Genomic DNA, 20,716 nt, shown 5'->3' with positions numbered 1-20,716 from the left:
AGTGTCCCTCCAGCTCTGTGACTGACACAGCAGGGTCACATTCTCTCCTGAGTCCACCAGGGGGCCCGGCTGCACCGAGAGGGAGGGTCTGTCAGAGGACCATCCTAGAGAGAGGGGGGCAGGTGAGGGGCTGCTGCCCACCAAGTTCTGACCTGAGAGTCACCAGGCCCCTCTCTGAAGACCCTCCTCTCTGTCTGTCTCTGTTTTCTCTGAGTCTCCCCCTCCCCCTCCCATCCCCTATTTCTCTGTCTCTCTCCCTGGGGACCCCACACCCCTTGTCCTGGCCATCACCATCTCACACCCCCGGAAGGACCCGAGCAGACTCTGGGTCCCTGACTGAACCTGCTGGCTCCTCACCTGCCAGCAGGATGTCCAGGGGGTCACTGGGGGCCGACCACTCAGAGGAGAGGTTGCGTCCACCATAGCACCTGTACCGGCTTCCATGGGAGCTGCTCACAGAGCCCAGGGGGAAGTTGGCCTGAGAGAGCCCAGCCTGGGGCTGCAGGACAGAGCTCTGGGGGAGGTCTTGTCCCCCCTCCTTGGACAGAGCGAATCTGTCATAGCTGATGTCAGAGCCACACTGGAGGGTCAGCTTCTGTCCAGAGGCCACGATGGGGCCCTGCTGGGTCAGGAGGGAGGGCCTCTCTGAGCCACCTGCAGGGACCAGACGGGAGTGACAGGGCTGCTCCTCCCATGAACCCTCCTGCTGGCCTGGCCCCCGGTCCCCCTGTCTCCCTCTGTGTCTCTGACCCAGGAGCCCCTGTGTCCCCTTCACCACACCCAGCATGGGGCTCCCCTCCCAGCAAAGACCACAGTTACCTATTTGGTGCCTCAGTACATGGATGGGACCAGGATGTGACTTGCCTGAGACCAGGAGCTCCAGGGTGTCACTGGGCAGTGACCACGTGTGGGGTCTGTCCTTGTAACAGCCATAGCATCTGAATGTCCACTTCTGGCTGGGGGTCACGGGGCCCACAGTGAACTGGGCCTGGACCTGCCCAATGTAATGGGACTGTGAGTCCAGGGCCCAGGAGAGCCTGTCTTCTCCTTCCTTGGACAGGATGAACCTGTGAAATCCCTGCCATGAGCCACACTGGAGGGTCACGTTCCCTCCTGAGGTCACCACAGGGCTGGGCAGGGCTGAGAGGCTGGGTTTGCTGTAGACTCCTAGGAGAGGAGGGGACAGCATGTTAAATGGGGCTCACACCTCCCTCATGTCCCCCAGGGCTGGGCTGTGAGGGGGAGACCCCCTGAGAGCATCCCCCTTCTTGAGGGCAGAGCCTGAGGCTGGGACCCTGGTGTCCTCTCACCTGTCACCACCAGGTCCAGGGGGTCACTGTGCTCTGACCAGACACCTTGGCTGAGATAGGAACACTGATATCTCCCTGCAGTGAGATCTGTCATCTGTGAGATGAGGAACTTGGCCTTGTTCCCAGGATCCTGTGGCAGTGATCTGTCCCTGGAAGCTGGGCTTCCCACTCTATGCAGACGGAACTTCTGGGCCTGCTGGGTCCCCTGACACCAGATGGTCACTGAGCTCCCCCAGAAGATCGCGGGGCCTGGCTGTGCAGAGAGGGTGGGTTTGGGAAGGGTTCCTGGAAGGAATCACAGATTGAGCCACAAGACATACCTACCCCAGTCCCCAGATCGCAGCCCCAGGACTTTCCCTGATGTCCCCTGTCCATGAATCCTGAACTTCTTTTCTCCACCCACACCTGCCAGATGGGGAAGCCCCTTGTTCTGTATGCAGAGAGGGTCCTGGGAGCCCGGGGGACAGACTCACCTGCCTGCACTGGGGTCCTCAGGCCCAGGCTCAGCCCTGCAAGAGAGTCCCTGTGAGAGATTTGCCCTGAGTCCTGAGCAGAGCCCTCCTCCCCAGGAGCCTCCTGAGCCCTGGGGTCCTGACAGGGCAGGGCGTCCCCTCCCCTCTGACATCTCACCGAGGCAGAGCAGGGCTGTGAGGCTGAGAGTCATGGTGTCTCCTCTCTGAACCCAGCTGTGCAGAAGGAAGAGACCACGGAGTCCTCGGGGTGGACAGACTCACGGGGCGTGGTCTCTGGGAGGCTGGACATCCCTGTCACGAGGTGGTCACGTCACCAACCCCTCAGGAAGGGGACAGTGTCTCCCCAGGAGTCCGGCCCTTGTTCCCGTGATGGAGGAAGAAATGAGTCTTCAGCCTCCTGAGATGCCCCTTGCAAGTGGGGTGACCCAGGCCATGGCCTCCCAGGTCCTCCTTCATGAGGTCCCCTTCCTCCTCAGCCCAACCATCAACCCCTCCCTGTGGGTCCTCCCCATGGACACTGGTCACCAGGTCCTGGAGATGTCTCTGCAGCGTTCAGCTCAGCGGAGACACGGTCCCCTCCTCACTGTGCAGTTCAGGCGAGTGTCACCGTGACACAGCACAAAGGGGAAACAGAACTATGGGAGGGAACGTGTTCCTTCCTCTGGCCCAGAGTGGGCTTTTCTTTCTATCCGTCATCCTCACCGACTTCTTGTTTTTCTTAGCAACGCTGCCCACCCACCTTCCTGGGGACAAGTCTCTGAGTGACCCCTGCGCCCTCAGGGCCCCGTGTTTCCTGTTTCAGGCCTCCTCCTCATGCTGTGGTCCTGCCTTGAAGCGTCACAGAATATTGATTTGGCTTACAGTCCCGATTTTTACTTACGGCAGATACTTATTTAAATAACCATCAACCATTGCTCACGTGATCTGTGTGCTAATGTCCTATCTCTGAGCCTCAGTCTCCTCATCTGGATCCTGTCGTCACAAACCCCAGTCCCCACAGAGGCTGGGGGTCCGTGGTGCTGGTTCACAGAGGGAGACTTCCATTTCCAGACCAGATGAGGACGTGAGGGGCTGGGACATGAGAGGATCAAGGTGTCCAGGGTCAAGGGCAGAATTGCAGAACCCATTCGAGACCATGTCTGCTGTGAACACCAAGCACAGCTACTCACAACAGCTCTAAAGTTTGTAGGTCAGACTCGTGCAGGAAAGAGAAATGAAAGTTCCCAAATGGAGAAGGAACCGCAGTGGAGAAGAGAGACTGCAACTGAGGGGCCGTAGTGCTCGGGACTATCCCCGGGTCCTAGGGACATGGTTCCCTCCCCCTGAGTAAAAGGAAAGGGACTCCAGGACCTCACAGGAAGGGGGTCAGGGGGCAGGGGAAGGCTGGAAGTGTGGTCCCTGCCCCGTGGCTGTGTGCCTGGTCTGAGATGACTCTGCCCACTCCCCAAGTTCATGGTCAGCAGTGAGCCGTCTGCCCTGTGTGTCCTGAAGCAGACAGAGTCCTGTATGTCAGCCATGGGTGTCTGTGTCATGTGTGTGTGTGAGGTTCCCATGGACCAGCCCTGGTGGGCAGAACATTGAGCAGGTGCTGAGTGAGAGGGCGGACTGCACGGGGCAGGGGCCGCTGCCACAGCCCCTGGTCAGCCTGACTCCCGGGACAGCCCTGGAGAATCTGAGGGAGACCAGGTGTGTGAGGGGACAGACTCCTACCAGAGTGGACAGTGGAGAAATCCTAATGATGACAGACAGAGCTAGGGACACTGTCTACTGACACTGGGGACTGTCACAGGAAATGAAAGAGAGCGAGTAGGAAATATGAGTGCGATTTCAGATAATTGCATGTAAATATCTCAAAATGGAAGAAAGGATTCAATATTTGAGCCAAGAATTTGAATTGTTTTGCAGAGGAGTGTCTGGAGTTAGAAATCTGGGAGCTGAACAACCTGATAGAATGGAGACACTAAGACTATTCTTCCCATCAAGGATGAGACACGGCTGATGGGCCAGTTATGACAGCGGAGCACAATGTTGAGGAAACTTCCAGAATGCAGCACAGGGACACCCGATGTGAGGACTGAAGGTACCTGGGGACTAGAGTGAGGAGGGCCAACGTCATATCTATGGTGTCAGAAGGAAAGAAGTGACCATGACATTTAGTTATAACTCCAGAGAACAATAATTGACCATTTTACACAGATGAGGAAGACCAGCTAAGTAACAGGAGACATGTTTGTAAATATGAACTCAGGCCTGCCTGGTGTAGGTCAGTGGACTGAGTGTGGGCCTGTGAACCAAGGGTCGCTATATTGATTCCCAGTCAGGGCATGTGCCTGGGTTGCGGGCCAGGTCCCCAGTGGGGGGCATGTGAGATGCCACCACACACTGATGTTTCTCTCCTTCTCTTTCTCCTCCCCTGCCCCTCTCTCCAAAAATAAATAAATAAATAAAATGTTAACAAAATAGAAATGAAATCTGTATCTTGTCCTCTTGTGGTAAATGAAGCAAATGAATGGCAAATTAAAATTTAAGAATCCTATTTTACACTGAATTGCACACATTAAAATGTTCGGTATTACATTATATGCATTTCAGTGAAAATAAAAATCAAGAAGCCCTGGCCAGGGGGTCCTTAAGAAAATTCCTAACATTATTTTCTACAGAAAATGCGAATTACTGAATGACAAGCTTGCAGACCCCAGAGTTCCTCACAGTGAAGGGCAATGCCAGAAGACAGTGGGGACACACGTCCAGGAGCAGAGTGTCCGTGGAGATTGTGCACTGAGCCCCGTCAGCTCTGCCCCCCGGTGTTTGAGTCCTCCCCTCCTGGGCTTCCGGGGGTCGCTGCTCTGAAGTCGTCTGGAGGGGGTTCTGTGTATTCCTGGTTCTTTCAGAACTTTCTGCTTTGGAACCAACCCCTGAATCTCCCATGTGGGCTGAAGTAAAAGACCTTCCTCAGAGCAACTGCACAGCCAGCCCAAGCCAGAGGCCTCGGTCAGTCCGGCCCGTACCTGCGGCCCGTGGCAGAGAGCCAGCCACGGGCAGCAGAGAGACCTGTGTCCCCTGGCAAGCCTGGTCCTGCTGGGTCCTGGGGCAGCATCCTGGCCTCCATCCCGGTCTCACTCACTCACAGGGGCCCCTGTTCCCCCAGCCCAGCAAGTAGATAACACCGCCTCTGAGATGTGGGTGGGGCCTTCCAGGGTCCCCCACCGACCCTCAGTCAGAAAAGATTTACAATCGTGTGGTTCCCAGGAAATTTTAGCCTTTCAAGGACCCAGAATGAGGGAGAAAATACACCAGATGCTCCTTGTTCACGGTGATCGTGAGAGGGCACAGTCCCCAAAGTTGCAAAAGGCTAATAGTAATATTTATGTTTGTGTTATCTTATGTGAGCTTCACAACTACTTTGTGTAATAATGTTTATTTTTTAAAATAATTTTTAATGGTTATTCCAGTACAGTGGTCCCAGCACCCCCCCCGCCCCTGCCCTTTGCCCTCCTCTACCCATCCCACGCCCCTCTTCCGTGGTCAATTCCCACACTGTTGTCCATGTCTGGGGGTGATTCAAATGTGTTCCTGTGACTTGTCCACCTTCCACATGCCACCCTGTGACCCCCTCAGCTGGAACTGAGGGTTCAGACTCCGAGTCCCCTGCTGTTCCCACCCACGCCTGTCACCTGGAGTCTCATGCAATGGGAGGCAGCTGAGCTGCAGGAGCTAAAGGTGTATGAGAAGGTACCTGTAACCAGCAAGGAGCCTCAGGGGAGGCAGCTGTGAGGACTCCCCTCCTGAAGGGCCTCGAAGACCCCCTGCTGGGCCAGTAGGTGCACCATCTCCCTTGGACTCACCTGGCTTTGCCTGAGAACAAGACACTCACCTGGGAGAACTGTGGCCCCTGTTCCACAGGAAGTTCTAGGCTGTGTCTCACCGTGAGAATGACAGGCCCTGTGGGGACTCTCTTGTGCCCTCTGGCGGCCACAGGGAGGGGCTTCATGGAGAAAGACAAGGGCCTTTGGAAACCCAGGGCCCTCCCCTCCCAAGGCTCCTTTCTTGCATTTCAGGTTCATTGAGTTTTCTTGCATTTCTTTAGTTCATTGAGTTTCTTTTGAATACTCTCTTGGGTAAATTGTTGATCTCCATGACTTTGGTTCAGTATTGAGGGTCTTTTAAAAAAATATTTATTTAGCCCTGGCTGGTGTAGCTCAGTGGATTGAGCGCAAGCCTGCGAACCAGAGGATCGCGGTTCGATTCCCAGTCGCGGCACATGCCTGGGTTGCAGGTGGTTTCCCTGCAGGCCATTTCCCAGCAGGGGACGCACAAAAGGCAACCATACACTGATGTTTCTCTCCCTCTCTCCTTCCCCTCTAAAAGATAAATAAATAAATAAAATCTTTAAAAAATATATTTATTTATTTATTTATTTCTAGGTAGAGGGGAAGGGAAGGAGGAAGAGGGAGAGAAACATCAATGAGTGGTTGCCTCTCATGTGCCCCAGACGGGGGACCTGGCCCACAACCCAGGCGTGTGCCCAGACTGGGAATTGAACCTGTTGATTCACAGTCGGGTGTTCAAGACACTGAGCCACACCAGCCAGGGCTCAAGCGCTATTGNTAATCAGGTTGTGTGTCTTGTCCCCATCTTTGTGTATTTGGCCAGTTGTTGGTAGACTCTGCCTTTTATTTATTTTTATGTTTTTTAAAAAAATAGGCCATGGCTGTTGCAGGCACAGGCCCCAGCCACCCATGCCGGATGGCCATCTTCAAGGTGCAGCTGACCTCAGCCCAGTCTCAGGCCTCTTCCTAGCTCTCTTGAGGAGCTCACAGGCATCTAAGGGTCCTCAGGGAATCGCTGGAAGACTGCCTGGACCATAAGCGTAGGGCTTATGGTCCAGGCAACAATATGTGGTGCTCTGGGCCGGCCAGCTCGAGGGGGGCTACACAGGGCCCTGCAGGCCAGCCGGGGCTGGGCTGAGGGCTGGGCTGAACGCCGGGCTCTGGCCAGGCTGATAGGCAGCAAGTGGCTGGGCGAGTGGCTGCGGGTCTCGAGCGTCTCAGCAGTGACCGTGCAAGCCGAGGTGGCAGCGCTGTAGCTTGGAGAGGCCGTCGCTGCGGGTGAAGCATTTGTCCCCCCTGTGCAGCCCCCGGCGGCCGGCCTGGTCGGAGCGCACGGACTCCTCGTAGCAGGCTGGCGAGTCGCAGGCAGAGGGCGCTCACCCCTGTGGGTTCGCGGGGCGGCGTGAGGGGCGCAGGCGAGTAGGAGCTTTGGCGCAGCCCCTGAAGGGAGTGTGGTGGCTCCTGGCGGCAGCGGCGCAGGCCTAGTGCAGGGACCCGGTGAGGGAGGACAGGGACCAGAGAGACAGGTTCCGGGAAGACAGCGTGGCCTCTCCCCGAGACTCCGGGGCCCCGCCAGGCAGGTGGACCAGGATCCGGGCGGCTAGCAGGGCTGGAGCTGCCTTTGCTTTGGGACCCGACTCCAGACCCTCTGCGCACACTCAGGCCCTGGGCGGGGCCAGCGCTGTCGGCCCTTCTGGTGGCCACGCTCAGTGCGCCCTCGGAGGGGGCCCTGAGCACGTCGGGGCGAAGGAACCCGCGCCGGTCACCGCCGCCAGCTGGTCCATAGGGGTGCCCAGCTGGGACTGAGTGAATCTGACAGAGGGGGAGAAGGCAGGGGCACAGGAGGGAGGGAGGCGCGGGCTCTCACGGCCCTCGAGGAGCTTTTCCACCCAGGAATTAGGCAAATGCTTCTGAAAAAAACCCGAAAAACAACAGCGATGTTTTCTGGGAGCTGGTTTACAAACACAGGGCTTGACCGCTATTTCACACACCAGTTGTTCTTCCAGACTCATGGCGTTTCTGGAGAAAACACCCCAAGTACATCATCGGATACACGGGGCAGTTCTTCACGGGACCAGGCACGGTTTTTCGCGGTGGTGTTGGATTTATTTGCTCCAAAGTAGTCCTTTAAAATTAAATTTAATGGGGGTCATATTAGTTTAAAAAATTACATAAGTTTCAGGTCTGGCTGCTGTGACTCTGCGTGGAGCACTGGCCTGCGAACCAAAGGGTCCCCTGCTCCGTTCTCGGTCAGGGCTCACGGCTGGGGTGTGAGCCAGGTCGCAGGCTGAGGGCTGTTGACCCCGTCTCAGAGGCAAAGAATCTGTGTTTCTGTGGCGCATGGATGTTTCTCTCCCTCCCTCCCTCCCTCCCTTCCCCTCTCTAAAAATAATAAATAAAATCCTCAAAATGTTACAGAGGTTTCAAGCACACAGTTCTATAACACATCATCTGTATACAGCGCTGCGTTCTTCCAAAATCCAATCTCTCCTCACCATATATTTCACTCTCTTCACCCTCCTGTGTCTGACCCTTCCCCCTGGGGACCACCACTGTGTTGTCTGTGTCCATCCATCCAAACTACTGCTGGTATTTATCCATTTCACCAGTTGTAAAAACAGATTGATTGTCTGACCATAGATGTACAGAATCAGCAAATGTGGGTGATAAAAGGAAGAAAAATGTCCTACAGGAAAGTGGACCAGAGATGGAGGGTGAGCCCAGGTGTGGGTCCGAACCTGTGATGTGGGCTGAGCCCCAGGTCATGGGGGTGAGAACAGAGGGTCTATCCCAGCAACCAAGCAGTGTTTACTGAGCAGGTGCCCTGTCCAGGCAGGAAGTTCATTAGGGAAGGTGACCGACTCCTCCCCTGGACACACCCAGGGCTGGTTAGTGACACCAGACAGTACAAATATGTAGGCAATGGATGATGTGGGTGTTGTGTTGGTAAGTTTCAGAGAAGGAGGAAAATGGAGCACAGAGAGACTCCATAACAGGTGGACGCCATGGAGTGTGGGGACCTGGGGGTGAGGGAGGGATCAGACACACCAGGGGTCAGCACAGGAGGGTCAGAGGACCTTTGACCAGGAGGAGGCTGATTATTGGCAGAGCTGTGAGTCACCAGGCTGTGCTGGACCCCTGCTCCCTGGGGCCCCTGCTCCCTGCAGGGACTCCTGGGTTTGATCTTTCAGGCACGGGAACACTTTTCAGTAAAGGAATGTGTGAGCAGGTTGCTGCTTTGAGAAGATGACGTTCTGTGGGAACAGGCTGCAGGAGTGAGGACTGGATGCTAAACTGGGATAAAACTCCAGCCCTCATCTAACACGAGGTAATGAGCTGATCAGTACTCTGTGTGGTTTGTGAGAATTTCTCCCGAAACCCAACACACATCCCAGAACACAAATACCATTGAAGCTGAGCAAGAAAATGTGGGGACATTTCCCTGTCATTATATTGGTCTAGGGGGTGTGTAGAGTGTGTTCTGTTCTGATGGGCTCAGGGGGTGCCCATGACAGGCCCAGTGTGGCCATGAGTCTGGGGAGGGGAGGGGAGGTGGGCACCGGGAAGGGTCTGCTTTGTAGGACCAGTTGGCTCTGCTTGGGGTGGAGAGGTCAGCTCAGCCTCATCTCCAATGACATGGACCAGCAGGTGTGCCCACTAGACTGGGCTGGAGTGAGGTCGGGACCTGTGGCAAGACTTTGTGCAGGGAGGGTCTGTGACAGGCAAGTTCAGGTGCATGGGAGTGAAACCCCTCAGCTGGGACTGAAGGATCTCAGGGGACCAGAGAGGAGGCTGATGGGGTCACACCCACACAATGTCCTGGGTCTTCACGGTAGTGTGACTGTGGAGGGGAACTGGGTCCCAGAAAGAGGGTCTCAGGGTCAGAGCTGTGGGCCTGTTCACCACTGGGGGGAAGAGAGAGAAGAGCTGAGGGTTTGTCTGATCTCTGTCTGCATGGCCTGGGGAGCCTATGAGGCTGTCCCATGACTGACCGCCCACTGAGGGGCAGGAGGCGTGGAAAGCAGATAACACCATGGTCACCTGACCCACAGAGATACCCACCCATCCTCCTGGCTGGGTGTGTGGTTTGGACTCTCCCCCCCACTTCCCCTCTCTGACTTCCTCATCTCTGTGAGCAGGAGACCTTCTCTCCATCTGTCCCATCCAGGCCCCTGAGCACGTCTGCCTCCTCACTGCCCTGCTCTGTGAGGGTAGCCCTGCAGCTGACCCTGGTCACTCCGTCTCCATGTGCTGGGCAGTAGCAGCAGTTGCAGACAATTCAGGGATTTTAATCTAAGGCGAGGGGAAACATAATTGGCCATGCATTCTGAGCCAGTCACTTCCCTCTCCCTTTTCCCTCATTGCAGACAAGGGTGGAAGCTCAGCTCTCACGGGGGTTGTGAGGGTCAGCAGAGCCTGAGACGTGGAGAGGCCCCAGCTGTTTCTGGCCCTGATTAAGATGCAGATGGGAGAGACTTGAAGGAGGAAGGGCTACCCGGAAGCCAAATACATATCCCCCAGGCCCTCAGGGGGCATCATTATCTACAGGGCATCCTGGGTTGAATGGCAGGTGAGCCCAGACTGAGGGGAGACAGGAAGGACGCTGCTCATGCTGGACCCTGGACTCACCACACTCAGGAGTGAGGGTGGGAATCCCACCAGGGGCTGAGCCTGAGCCCTGGGCACTGAGGGCACCTCGGACCTGGTGGGAGTCCCGCCTCCCATGAAACTGCCTGGGGACCTGGGGCCACTTGTAAGGCCAAAATGGTCCACAGGGAACCGTGGCCATACACTTGCATTTCTTTCTAATGATGTAAATTCATGTAACATAGATCTGATCCTTTTAAAATACAGAATTTATGAAAATGTATTCAACACACAGTGTCTCAACCACAACTTTTAGATTGTTTTAATAAGGAATTTGTATAACCCTGCCTCCAAATAGCACAAAGCCTTCAGGCTCCCATCTCTCCTCCTCGTCAGCCCCCGACCAGCCCACCTGACTCCCGTCTCTGTGGGTGTCCTCCTCCTGGACACTTCCCACAAATGCAGTCACAGAAGACGTGATCTTTTCTGTGTGGCTCCTGTCACTCAGCTGCAGACTGTTGACGTTCCCCCACCAGGTAGCAGGTGTTGGTACTTTGTTTTTATGGCTTAAAAACCCTCCCGGGTTATGAAGACACCACATTTGTTTGTGTGAGTGGGATCCAGCATGAAGGGGTGTGTGGCTGGGAACCCAGACCAGCCATGTGGCGCAGCCCCTCCTGTCACAGGGGGAGAACAGAAGGACAGTCAAGGGGAATCAGTGAGGATGAGGAGGGGCAGCCCCACAGTGGGAAGGAGGAGGGGTCTCCACAGGAACAGGGCTCACATTTCTTGTCCCCAAACCTCATCTGTCCTGTCTGCTCCCCTGGACAAGTCAGCAGACAGTTTCCCCACCTGTGGTCAGACTGTCCTTCACCTCCTCCTGGGTCAGCAGACGGGCCCCATGGCTCCCTCTCTCTGAATAGTGCCCTGTCCCCTCTGTTTCTGTCCTGGCTGCAGCCTGGGCCCTCCTCTCAATGTTCAGAGCCTGAAGCAGCAGCACCCCGAGGACCACCAGGACCCATGCAGTCACACCCATGCAGATGAGATTCTCCACTGTGTAGTCTGGGGGGTAAGAGGGTAGGGAATGTGGGCCCCAAGAAGAAGGCTGTGGGGGTGGTGGTGTCACATCTGCCATGGGGGGCGTTCCCTCCCTCCCCCACAAAACCTGGGCTATGGGGCCTGGCTGGTGCAGCCCACAAGCCTTGGATGCGTGGAGGCTGTGCTGGGGTCCGGCTCCACACTGACAGCTTTGCCCTGGGCTGAATGTGGGGGCGGGGTCAAAGAGGAGCCATGGTGGTTCCCTCTTCGCCTCCCACCGCTGCTGATGCAGGTGCCGCAGCTGTCACTCTCACCCGGCCTGCATGTTTCGTCCCACTGCACGCGAGTGTGCCACCGCTGCCGTCAGCCCTCCACCACTAGGTTTGCCCGCTGGGGCCTGTGCGGTCTGTCTCACTGTGCGCAAATGTGCCTTGGCGGTCAGTCTGCCTCACACCTCGACTGGGTCGGGGCTACCTGTGTGCCTGGGTCGGGGGATCTGTCCTGCCAGACCCTGCTCCGCTGCTGGCTCCGCCCCTCTTACCGTCCCCGTTGAAGGGTTAGTCGTTGTCGGACTTCCGTATAGTTCAATGTTCTGTTCTTTGGCTGTGTCTTTCTTTACTAAACCTTTGTGTATTCAAACTTGGTTGTGGGAGAAGGCACAGTGTTTCCACCTATGCCTCCATCTTGGTGGAAGTCCAAAAGTTTTCTAGTTTTTACCTTAAACACTATCTTGTTTACAAAGTGTTTGAATGATGCTTTGATAAGTTATAGATAATACCCTTTCACTTCTGAAGAGTTTGTCATTATAAATTGGTGCAGGGATTTAACAAAAGGGTTGCATTTGTTGATGTAATTTTCTTTTTTGCTATTTCTTTTAATGTTGAATTTCACTGAATGAGTTTTTGACTCTAAAACCATTCATTCATTCCTGAAATCAGATATCCTCATTCTTGGGATGTTTATCCAGTCCATATTCATGCATCCCTTTTTAAAAATTACAAATAATATTATATTTCTTTTTTTTGAAAGAGTGGAAGGGAAGGAGAAAGAGAGGGAGAGAAACATCAATGTGTGGTTGCCTCTCACACTCCCCTTAGTGTGGTCTGGCTCACAACCTGGGCATGTGGCCTGACTGGGAATTGAACCTGTGATCATTTGGTTCACAGGCCATCCCTCAACCCACTGAACCACACCAGCCAGGACACACACATTAATTCTTGAGAAGTCTGTTGCTTTGGTTCCAAAGTGTATGGATAGTACTTATCTGTGAATGCATGATCAGGGGACTCTGGAGGGTCCCAGAAGCTGCTGGGGGTGCCTGTCAGGTCCCCAGGCTGGCTGGAGCGTTCCTGAGTGTCCTTAGGGGCAGCTCCTGTACCTTCTGGGGTCCCTGCAGGCTCCCTCCCTGGAGTGTGGGGTCTGGGTCCTCCCAGGGCTAGTGGGCGGCCAGAGTCGCGTACACACTGGGCTCATCTGAGGGCTGGTGTGATGGGGAGGAAGGGGGTGCACCCGTCTTCCGTCTGGGGGTCATGAGGGTCAGCTGGGCGTAGGTCACATCCTGGGGGCCTTCAGAGGCAGCAGCCTGGAGCAGGGGGACAGTGAGAGGGGTGAAAGGGGGTTGGGGTTGGGGAAGCCTGGGGCCTGGAGAGGACGGGACCCACCTGACTGTCCATCTGTCTGTCCTCTTCTGTTTGTCTTCCCTTCCTGTCTGGCAACTCCTCTGACAGGGGGGAAGGAGAAGTGGCCACTCCTTGCTTGAGTCTTGATCTGAAGTTCACTTGGGCGTAGGTCACTTGCTTCGAATTGTCATCGGGCCCGTTCTGCTGCAGAGACAGTGAGACAGAACCAGCGTCTCTGATTCCAGTCAATTTTCCACGTGTAGCCAGATTCCTGATTTAAACTTTAAATCAGATTAAGTCTCTCTTAGGATAGAATCTTCAGGTACTTCCTGAGCCTTGGGGCATCTGGAAGCTTCTGCAGTTCTGATTCTTAACCTAACACACTCTCTGTTGCTCATGCAGCTCTTGCTCCAGGGCCCATCTGTCTGAAGCAGCAGGTCCTGCCTCTGGACCTTTGCACCTGCTGTTTTGTCTGTTCCCTGCCCAGACCACACACTCTCCTTCCCAATGGAAGTGACCACTGCAGCGAACTGGGCAACAGGAAGGTTCTTGGTGGGTGTCCTGGAGAGAAGCAGGGGTCTCACCTGAGGGTCCAGCTCTAGGCCCTCCCCAGGCTGTGGGTCCTTCAGGGCAGCACCTGCTGGGACAGAGTGGGGTGTGTCTCCTGGCAGGGACCCTGAGTGCTCAGGGCTGCAGACCAGCCTTCTCCCAGGTGGGCCGCTAACCCAGGGGTGAGGTGCGGGGCCAGGTCATGCTATGAATATCAGTCCTCACCTCTGACCCCCACACTCTCCCAGGCTGTCCCCTCCCTCATTGGCTTCTGAAATCCCTGTGCCCCCTCCCACAGGGTAAGGGTCCTTTCCTCTCACAGATGGGAGCTTTGGGCATCAGCCTCTGTCTGGGCTGGTGAAGAGGGGCAGTGTCAGCCTTGGGAGGGAAGGGACCCCTCCTGGAGTGATTCCCGAGGAATGAAGGAAACCCTGACACACACTTGTGTGTGTATTTCATATTTCAGGAGATTGAAGACAACAGAGGTTTACCTGAACTTTTATACATGTACTGACATTAAGTGTATTCTTTCCAGATTTCTGATGTGAGATTCTGGAGAAATCCGTTGCTCAGTGTGCCTTCTCCATCTATTTGATTTCCTGTGCCAGGTGCTCTGAGCCCCTCTCTCCTGTGACCCAGGTCACCCCATGCCCTACTCACCTGACGTCCTGCCTTTGCGTTGACACCGGTGTCGGAGGAGGGGGAAGAGGAGGAGGGAGAGCAGCAGGACGAGGGCCCCCGAGACCCCAATCAGGACGTTCAGGGACCGGTCGAGACCTTGAGCTGGTGTGACATTGTGAGTGAACCAAGGGTGCCATTTAATGAGCACCTACTGTGTGTGAGGCATGTGCTGGGGTCTGTCTTTCATGTGCTCTGACCTCCCAGCCCTGGTGCACCAGGAATGGCTGACCCCCTCGCCATCCAGTCACTGTGGCCCAGAGGTTAGCCACATGCCCCCGGTCACCCAGCCTGGTCGGGGCAGGGCTGGGACTGGACCCCGGGATGTGGGTTCCTGTGCTGTCCTCCTGTTCCTCCAGGTGAACACAAGCTTCGAGTGCTGGGCTCCCTGGGAGGCCCCTTTCTAGGAGGTCAGAGCCAGAACTGAAGGAAATCTAAGCCCTGGACCCCGAATCTCTCCTTCTACGCTTGGGACTTGGAGGCACAGAGGGGGGAAGGGCGTGGCCAAGTCTGAGCCTCCAGAGGCGCCTGAACTTGCACAGGACTCAGCCCCTGTCCCCAGGGACACACCCCCCACCTCCCCACATACACTCTCACTGATCGATCTGCAGGCCTGTCTGTGGATTCCCCAGACCCACCCATGGGGGATTCTCCATCCTCAGGAACCTCCCAAAAATTCAGGATGGGGGTAAGTGGTGGGGGCTGCCTTCACCCTGCTTCACCCTGGCTGCCCTTCCCATGGGTGGGACCATAGCATCTCCCTGTTCCATGACCCCCCACCCATTAGCTGATTGCCTCACATCCCTTGGGGCCCCGTGATCCCCCACCCAACATGTCTGTCTGGCCCCCAGCCTCTTTGGGAGAGAAGTGTGCCAGTGAGGGTGATGTTCTCTCTGGGAGCAAGGCCTCTGCTATACAGCATGCTTGTCTCAGCGTCTTAGTCTCTGGGAGGAGGGGGATCGGGATGGGTGCCCCTGGTCTTTCCTCCTTTTGCTTAGCCTGAGGCCTCTCCAGCCTCCCTGGGCCCTGGAACCTGTCTGGGTCCCACATGGGTGATGAATTTCAGGCAGCAGTGAGGTGGTTCTGGTTGTTCAACCCTCTGTGAGGTGAGAGTCCCTCAGGCTGACCCTCATTCAGAGACCACCTCACTCTGTATCCAGCCAAAAGTTCCCTGGGGCACAGGGTGCTGACCTGACCAGGAGGACACAGGGGTGGGGCTAGGGATGCTCACCTGAGATCAGGAGCTCCAGAGGGTCACTGGGCTGTGACAGCTGGAAGGGGGAGGAGCTGAGTGAGCTGTAGCACCTGTAGGTCCCGTTGTGGTGGCCCCAGGTCACAGGGCTGATGGTGAAGTTGGCCTGAGAGGGGGCGGCTGTGTCCTGCAGACGAAGCTGCTGGGGAGGGTCCAGGGACCCCTCCCTGTGCAGGTGGAAGATGTCAGCCCTGACCTCAGATCGACACTGCAGGGTCACGGTCGCTCCCCAGGGCACTGAGGGCCCTGGCTGGGCTGAGAGGGAGGGTTTCCTGTCCTTTCCTGGGGAGAGGAGGGCTGTGATGTGCAGAGTCACACTCCCTACATTACCCTTGTCCCTGAGCTGAGGGACTGTGTCCTTCCCCAGGGATGCTGTCTGTGACCCCTCTCAGCTCCTCTCAGTCCCTCTGGCTGGGTGCATTTTATCTCCATGGCTGCTACTCCCTCCCCCAGACCTCAGCCCCCCTCATTCACTGCTCCAGGACCCTTGCCTGGACCCCATCACCACCACTGTAACCCCAGTCTGGCCCTGAGCAGACAGTCAGGACAGGGGGCGGGGCAGGGCTCCTCACCTGCAATCAGGATGTCCAGGGGGGCGCTGGGGGCCGACCACACATAGGAGAGGTTGTGTCCACTGTAGCACCTGTACCGGCCCCCGTGGGTGAGGTTCACAGGGCCCAGGGGGAAGTTGGGGCTGTGCTGCCCATGGAGACCCTGGGGGGGTGTGGGCCCCTCTTCCTTGGTCAGAGCGAATCTGTCAAAGCCGAGCTCTGAGTGACACTGGAGGGTCAGGTCATCTCCAGGCAGCAGCAGGGGCCCTGGCTGGGCGGAGAGGGAGGGCTCCCTGTACACACCTGGGGAGAATGTCATTTTTACCCGGGGAACACAATCACCCACCACCCACTGGGGCTACAGGGAGAGATCTCACTTGTCCCTTCCTAAGTCTCCTCCCTGTGGTTCTGTCCCCAATAAACTCCTGTCAGTGACCCCGACAACCCCCACAGCTTTCCTAGGAACAAGGTTTAGATCAGTTATTTGGGGCCCAGGAAAGAACTGAAGCCAAGTGTGGGCCACCTCACCTGTGACCGCAAGGTGCAGGGGGTCACTGGGGTGTGACCACACATTGGGGTTGGAGCCGGAGGAACCATAGCATCTGTAGGTCCCCCCATGGGAGGAGCTCAGGGGGCCCACAGGGAACACAGCCTGCCTCCTCCTCTCATGGGATCTCCATTCTGATTTCCTGCATTCGGGTGGCTCAGCCCCTCCCTCCTTCAGCAGGTGGAACGTGTCCAGTGTGGACTGTGAGGTGCACAAGAGGGACACGTTCCCTCCTGAGGTCACCACTGGGCCTGGATGGGCTGAGAGGTAGGGTGCACTGTACTCTCCTGAGGGAGAAGGAGTATCTGAGTTAGAGGGGACTGTCACCCCACCTTCCCCGGGTGTGGGCTGGGAGGGGTGAGGCCCCCTAAAGCCCCAGCTGTCCCCTTCATCCTCTGAGGGGAGCCCACAGTGGGGAGAAGACCCGGGTCCCCCTTACCTGTCACCACCAGGAACAGGGGCTCACTCCTCTCAGACAGCCTGCCCCCAGTGCTGTACGCACACTGGTACAGCCCTGTGTGCTGTGGGCTCATGGACTGAATGAGGAACCCGGTCTTGTTGCTGGAAGCCTGTGGGATGCTCGCATCCAAGGGCTCAGAACTCCTCTCTTTATACAGATTGTAGCCATCCGCCTGCAGAGACCCCTGACACCAGATGGTCACAGTGCTCCTGTTGCTGATGATGGGGCCTGGGTCAGCCCAGATGGAGGGTTTGGGAGGAAGCGCTGGAAAAGAATCAGAGGTACAGCATCAGGGGGTATCCTTGTCCCCTCAGTTTCCCGGCTGTCACTCCAAGGCCCCTCCCACACTGGTCACCATCAGCTCAGGCCCACTGTGTGTCCCCATCTGCCCAGGGGCATCTTTGTGCTGAAGCAGGTCTGCGGGTTGACTTACGTGCCTGGACCTTGTCCTCTGGGCCCCGATGCGGCCCCGGAAGAGAGTCCCTGTGTGATTTTCCTCCAACTGATAAGATATGAGAGAAGAGGTGTAGGATGGCGTAGGTCATCTCTTTTATAATCTTCAATGTGTCTCTCAGACTAATGGGACTCAACTCCATTCCCCCAGGAGAGCATCTCTGGGTCTGGACTTGCATTGCTGTGGAAAGCCCAGATGCACACGGGGGACCTCAATTTGTCCTGAAGGTCAGGCTGTGAAGGAGTGACGGCTGGATGTGCGTCTGCAATGCTCCCCCTCAGCTGCCTCCTTGTGTCTCTGACTCGGGAACATAATTTCCATGTCTCGTTCCTTTCTTCTTTCATCAGTTTTTCTTCTCAAAAAGATAAATAAGTGACTGTGTACAACACAGGCATTTTTGGCTTTGAGAATTGCCAAATTTAACATATCCTCCAAGTGTTCATTTAGTTTGTACTGTAATTGGAATATTGGTAAGAAAGTAGCAAAAAGATAAAGGAAAAACAAAATCTTTAGATGCACACCTGCATGACAACACAGATCTCTGTGGATCACAGACAGGCCCTGATGATGTGACCAATGAAGTCACAGGCCGTGCAGGGAACTCTGGGAGGGGGAGGGGGCACTGATGGGACTTCTGCTGGGAGGTGTTTTGGAGGATGACCTGACCCAGCTGACCAGCTGGTGTCATGGAAACGGAGCAGGAGCCCGGCCATCCTCCCACACCCAGGTAATGACAGGGGTCTCCCATGGAGACAGGACAAGCCCAGGTTGGGCTCATGTTCTTTCTCCCACAGGGATTCTCTGGCATCAGAGTTCTAAACTGACCAAGCTTTTTCTAATCCTGGAGTGGATTCTACTCTGATAGATGGGAGATGCGAGTCCCAGAGACAGGTAGGATGTTGTCACTGGGGTTCAGTGAAGGGGCTCTGTGTACTCTACTTTGATTTAAAGTGTCAGAGGAACCCCATCACCCTGACTGATAATGAGAGGCCTCCGTGACTCCAACTCCGAGGTGGGATTTATTCCACAGGGACCAGAACAGCTCAGGGGCCTTGAGTCAGCAACACAGACAGAGGCAGGAGTGGCTCCTGCTCTTTTCTCCCCCTCTGAGCTGGGCATCTTCCCCTTCATGTATTTCCTCCCTGCTGATCACATGGGACCCAGTGACCTCCCTGCTGCTTGAGACAAGAGGCCAAAGTGATGTGTTGAAATATAAAGTGAGAAATAGCAGAAGCCTGGTGGAGTCTGTCTCCTCTGGGCTATGAGGACTCTGCTACCCAGCAGACATGAAGCTTGTCTGTGTGGAAGAGGGTCTGCAGACCCCAGCTGCTGCAGGACACAGGAAGAGGGGAGGTTGTGGGTGGGCCTGCCTCCTCCTGTCTCCTATGGTCCAATACATGTCCCTCAAATGTTGTTCCTTCACACACTTTAGTGTCTTCCCTGCATTCACCAGCCCTGGATGGACCCTCAGGTGGGGTGAGGCATGGAGAGAGTGGGGGTTCCCCATCTTCTCCATCATTTATGGGGTGGGATCCCCCCATTGCTGACCTCACTGTTTCGCCCTGGGTCAGCCCAGTTGGAGGGTTTGGGGGGAACTGCTGGAAAGGGATCAGACCTGCAGGGTCAGGGGGGGCCTTGTCCCCTCAGTTTCCCCGGCTGTCACTCCAAGGCCCCTCCCACACTGCTCACCATCAGCCCAGACCCAGTGTGTGTCCCCCAGCTGCCTAGGGGCAGTTTTGTGCTGAAGTAGGAGGTCTGGGGGACGACTCACCTGCCTGGACCTGGTGCCACGGGCCCCGACACAGCCCTGGAAGAGAGCACATGCGAGATTATCTTTCACCCCCACACAGAAGCTGCAGGCCTGCTCTGGCCCCTGAGTCCTGGAGTCAGATGTGTGGCTGAGCCTCTTCTTGTCCACCCAGATGCTCTGTCCCCAGGGAATCTTCTCAATCCTGGGTCTCTGGTAACCAGGACCTGAGAGATGATGGGACCCCATCCCTCCTCTTTCCCCCGAAGCTCACCGAGACAGAGAAGGACAGTGAGGGTGACGGTCGTGGTCCTTCCTACCATGGTCACCAGTGTGCAGACGATGTGTAAATTCACTGCAACTCAGAGTAACAAATTGGCTGTTACATGGTCTCAGCTGTGTGACAGGTCATGGGTTCCTCACCAGTGGCCTGGCAGGAAGGGAAGTAGCCCCTCCCTGAAGGATGGGCCTGAGGAGACAGCAAGCTCTGGAGATTTCACATCTGAGACTCAGCAGACCCCAGAGGCTCTGCACCCACCTCATGTGACACCCAAATCCAGAGGATGACTCCTGTCCCAGAACATGGGAATAGAGGACACCAGGCAGGACTCAGGAGCAGCCCGATTTCTGTTCCAGTTCTGACTCTGCTTTTCTTGAACTCTGTGTCCTTGGGTCAGTCACTTCCCTCCCCTGAGACCCTGTAAGTGCCCTTTTTCTTCCTCTTTCCCATTGGCCAGGCCCCCAGGCAGCATGGACTGAGCAGTCACCCTGGGCAGTCACGGTGCCAGGCCCTGGAGAGTCACAGCTGAAGCTGCTGGGCTCTGTCCTTGGACTCACAGGGCCCATAGGAATGAGGACAGACAGGCAGACATCAGGTCGGCAGACAGATCAGTGACAGTCTGGTGAGACTGTCCATGTGGGGAGAAAGAACAAGGCAGTGGGGTTCAATAACAGGGGGACATGGTGCAAACTGGGTCCTGGCTGTGAGGGGGTCCTTGTTGGGGCTGATTTGACTGAAGGGATGAGTAGGGATCAGTCCAGTGGTTTGGGGTGGGAGACGCCCTTGACCAGAAAGGGCTTGGGCTGTTCTCAGAAGTGGCCGCAGTCATGTGAAGGCTGCGTCCTGGGCACACAGGATCTGGAGCAGAGTCCTGATCCTTTGATTTGTATCTTGGAGTCAGTGGGGAAAATGTTAAGCAACAGTGGGTGTAAACAAATTTATTTTAACCAGGCTACACATATATGAAATCGTCATGCCAGAAGGCACTACTGTAGTGATCTCCATCCGTAAGAAAACTGCAACTTGCCCCTGGCCTATGGATGGTGTGTCCATCCGTGTGTTAGGACATTTACACAAACCTGCAATACAAACTGCACTGACAGTTGACTGGCAAGAGACAGAGTGACTCCCCGTCCTGTCTAGACCTTGGGAAGGAGGTGGCTGGGTTCAGAGTGGCTGAGGGAGCAGCAGAGGAGAGCACAGGATGTTCAAATAGCTCAGTTTCTGTGTGTGGTTGGGGTGGAGGGCAGTGTGGTTAACTGGCAGTTTCGGTTGTGGAGGGTGAGTCATGTTGGCTGGGGCTTGTGGGTTTAGCTCCATTCTGACCATTCAGAGCCTTGG

General features: G+C 55.9%; 3 protein-coding genes across 3 annotated transcripts; all 3 read right to left on the bottom strand.

The window, feature by feature from the left end:
* Positions 1-14: 14 nt before the first annotated feature.
* Positions 15-2,090, bottom strand: LOC118997763 (leukocyte immunoglobulin-like receptor subfamily A member 6; the record flags this gene model as incomplete). Its single annotated transcript, XM_037061621.1, has 5 exons — positions 1,941-2,090; positions 1,784-1,819; positions 1,311-1,595; positions 358-654; positions 15-104 (listed from the first exon to the last, which is right to left on the bottom strand). Coding segments are annotated over exons 1-5 (742 nt in total), but the record flags the coding sequence as incomplete, so codon positions are not given.
* Positions 2,091-12,391: 10,301 nt separating this feature from the next.
* Positions 12,392-14,726, bottom strand: LOC118997762 (leukocyte immunoglobulin-like receptor subfamily B member 5). Its single transcript, XM_037061620.1, has 5 exons — positions 14,723-14,726; positions 14,067-14,189; positions 13,442-13,494; positions 12,900-13,061; positions 12,392-12,820 (listed from the first exon to the last, which is right to left on the bottom strand). The coding sequence occupies exons 1-5, from the start codon at positions 14,724-14,726 to the stop codon at positions 12,674-12,676; spliced, it is 489 nt and encodes a 162-aa protein (XP_036917515.1). The 3' UTR covers positions 12,392-12,673.
* Positions 14,727-15,282: 556 nt separating this feature from the next.
* On the bottom strand, positions 15,283-17,158 carry LOC118997761 (leukocyte immunoglobulin-like receptor subfamily A member 6; the record flags this gene model as incomplete). Its single annotated transcript, XM_037061619.1, has 4 exons — positions 15,283-15,618; positions 15,909-16,190; positions 16,416-16,721; positions 16,874-17,158. Coding segments are annotated over 4 exons (1,190 nt in total), but the record flags the coding sequence as incomplete, so codon positions are not given.
* Positions 17,159-20,716: the final 3,558 nt, after the last annotated feature.

Source organism: Sturnira hondurensis, unplaced genomic scaffold, assembly GCF_014824575.4.
Source record: "Sturnira hondurensis isolate 20B ecotype Veracruz unplaced genomic scaffold, ASM1482457v3 Scaffold0013450, whole genome shotgun sequence".
In the NCBI taxonomy this organism is placed as follows: Eukaryota; Metazoa; Chordata; class Mammalia; order Chiroptera; family Phyllostomidae; genus Sturnira; species Sturnira hondurensis.
Note: the sequence above shows the minus strand (reverse complement) of the source record. Positions and strands in the feature narration are given on the sequence as shown.

What these genes read in the sequence shown, in the direction of transcription:
- LOC118997762 (XM_037061620.1), bottom strand. An exon ending in GCCTAGAGCTGGACCCTCAG is followed by an intron (nt 13,062 to 13,441) that starts GTGAGACCCCTG and finishes CTGTCTCTGCAG; the next exon opens with CAGAACGGGCCCGATGACAA. An exon ending in ACAGACAGATGGACAGTCAG is followed by an intron (nt 12,821 to 12,899) that starts GTGGGTCCCGTC and finishes CCCCTGCTCCAG; the next exon opens with GCTGCTGCCTCTGAAGGCCC.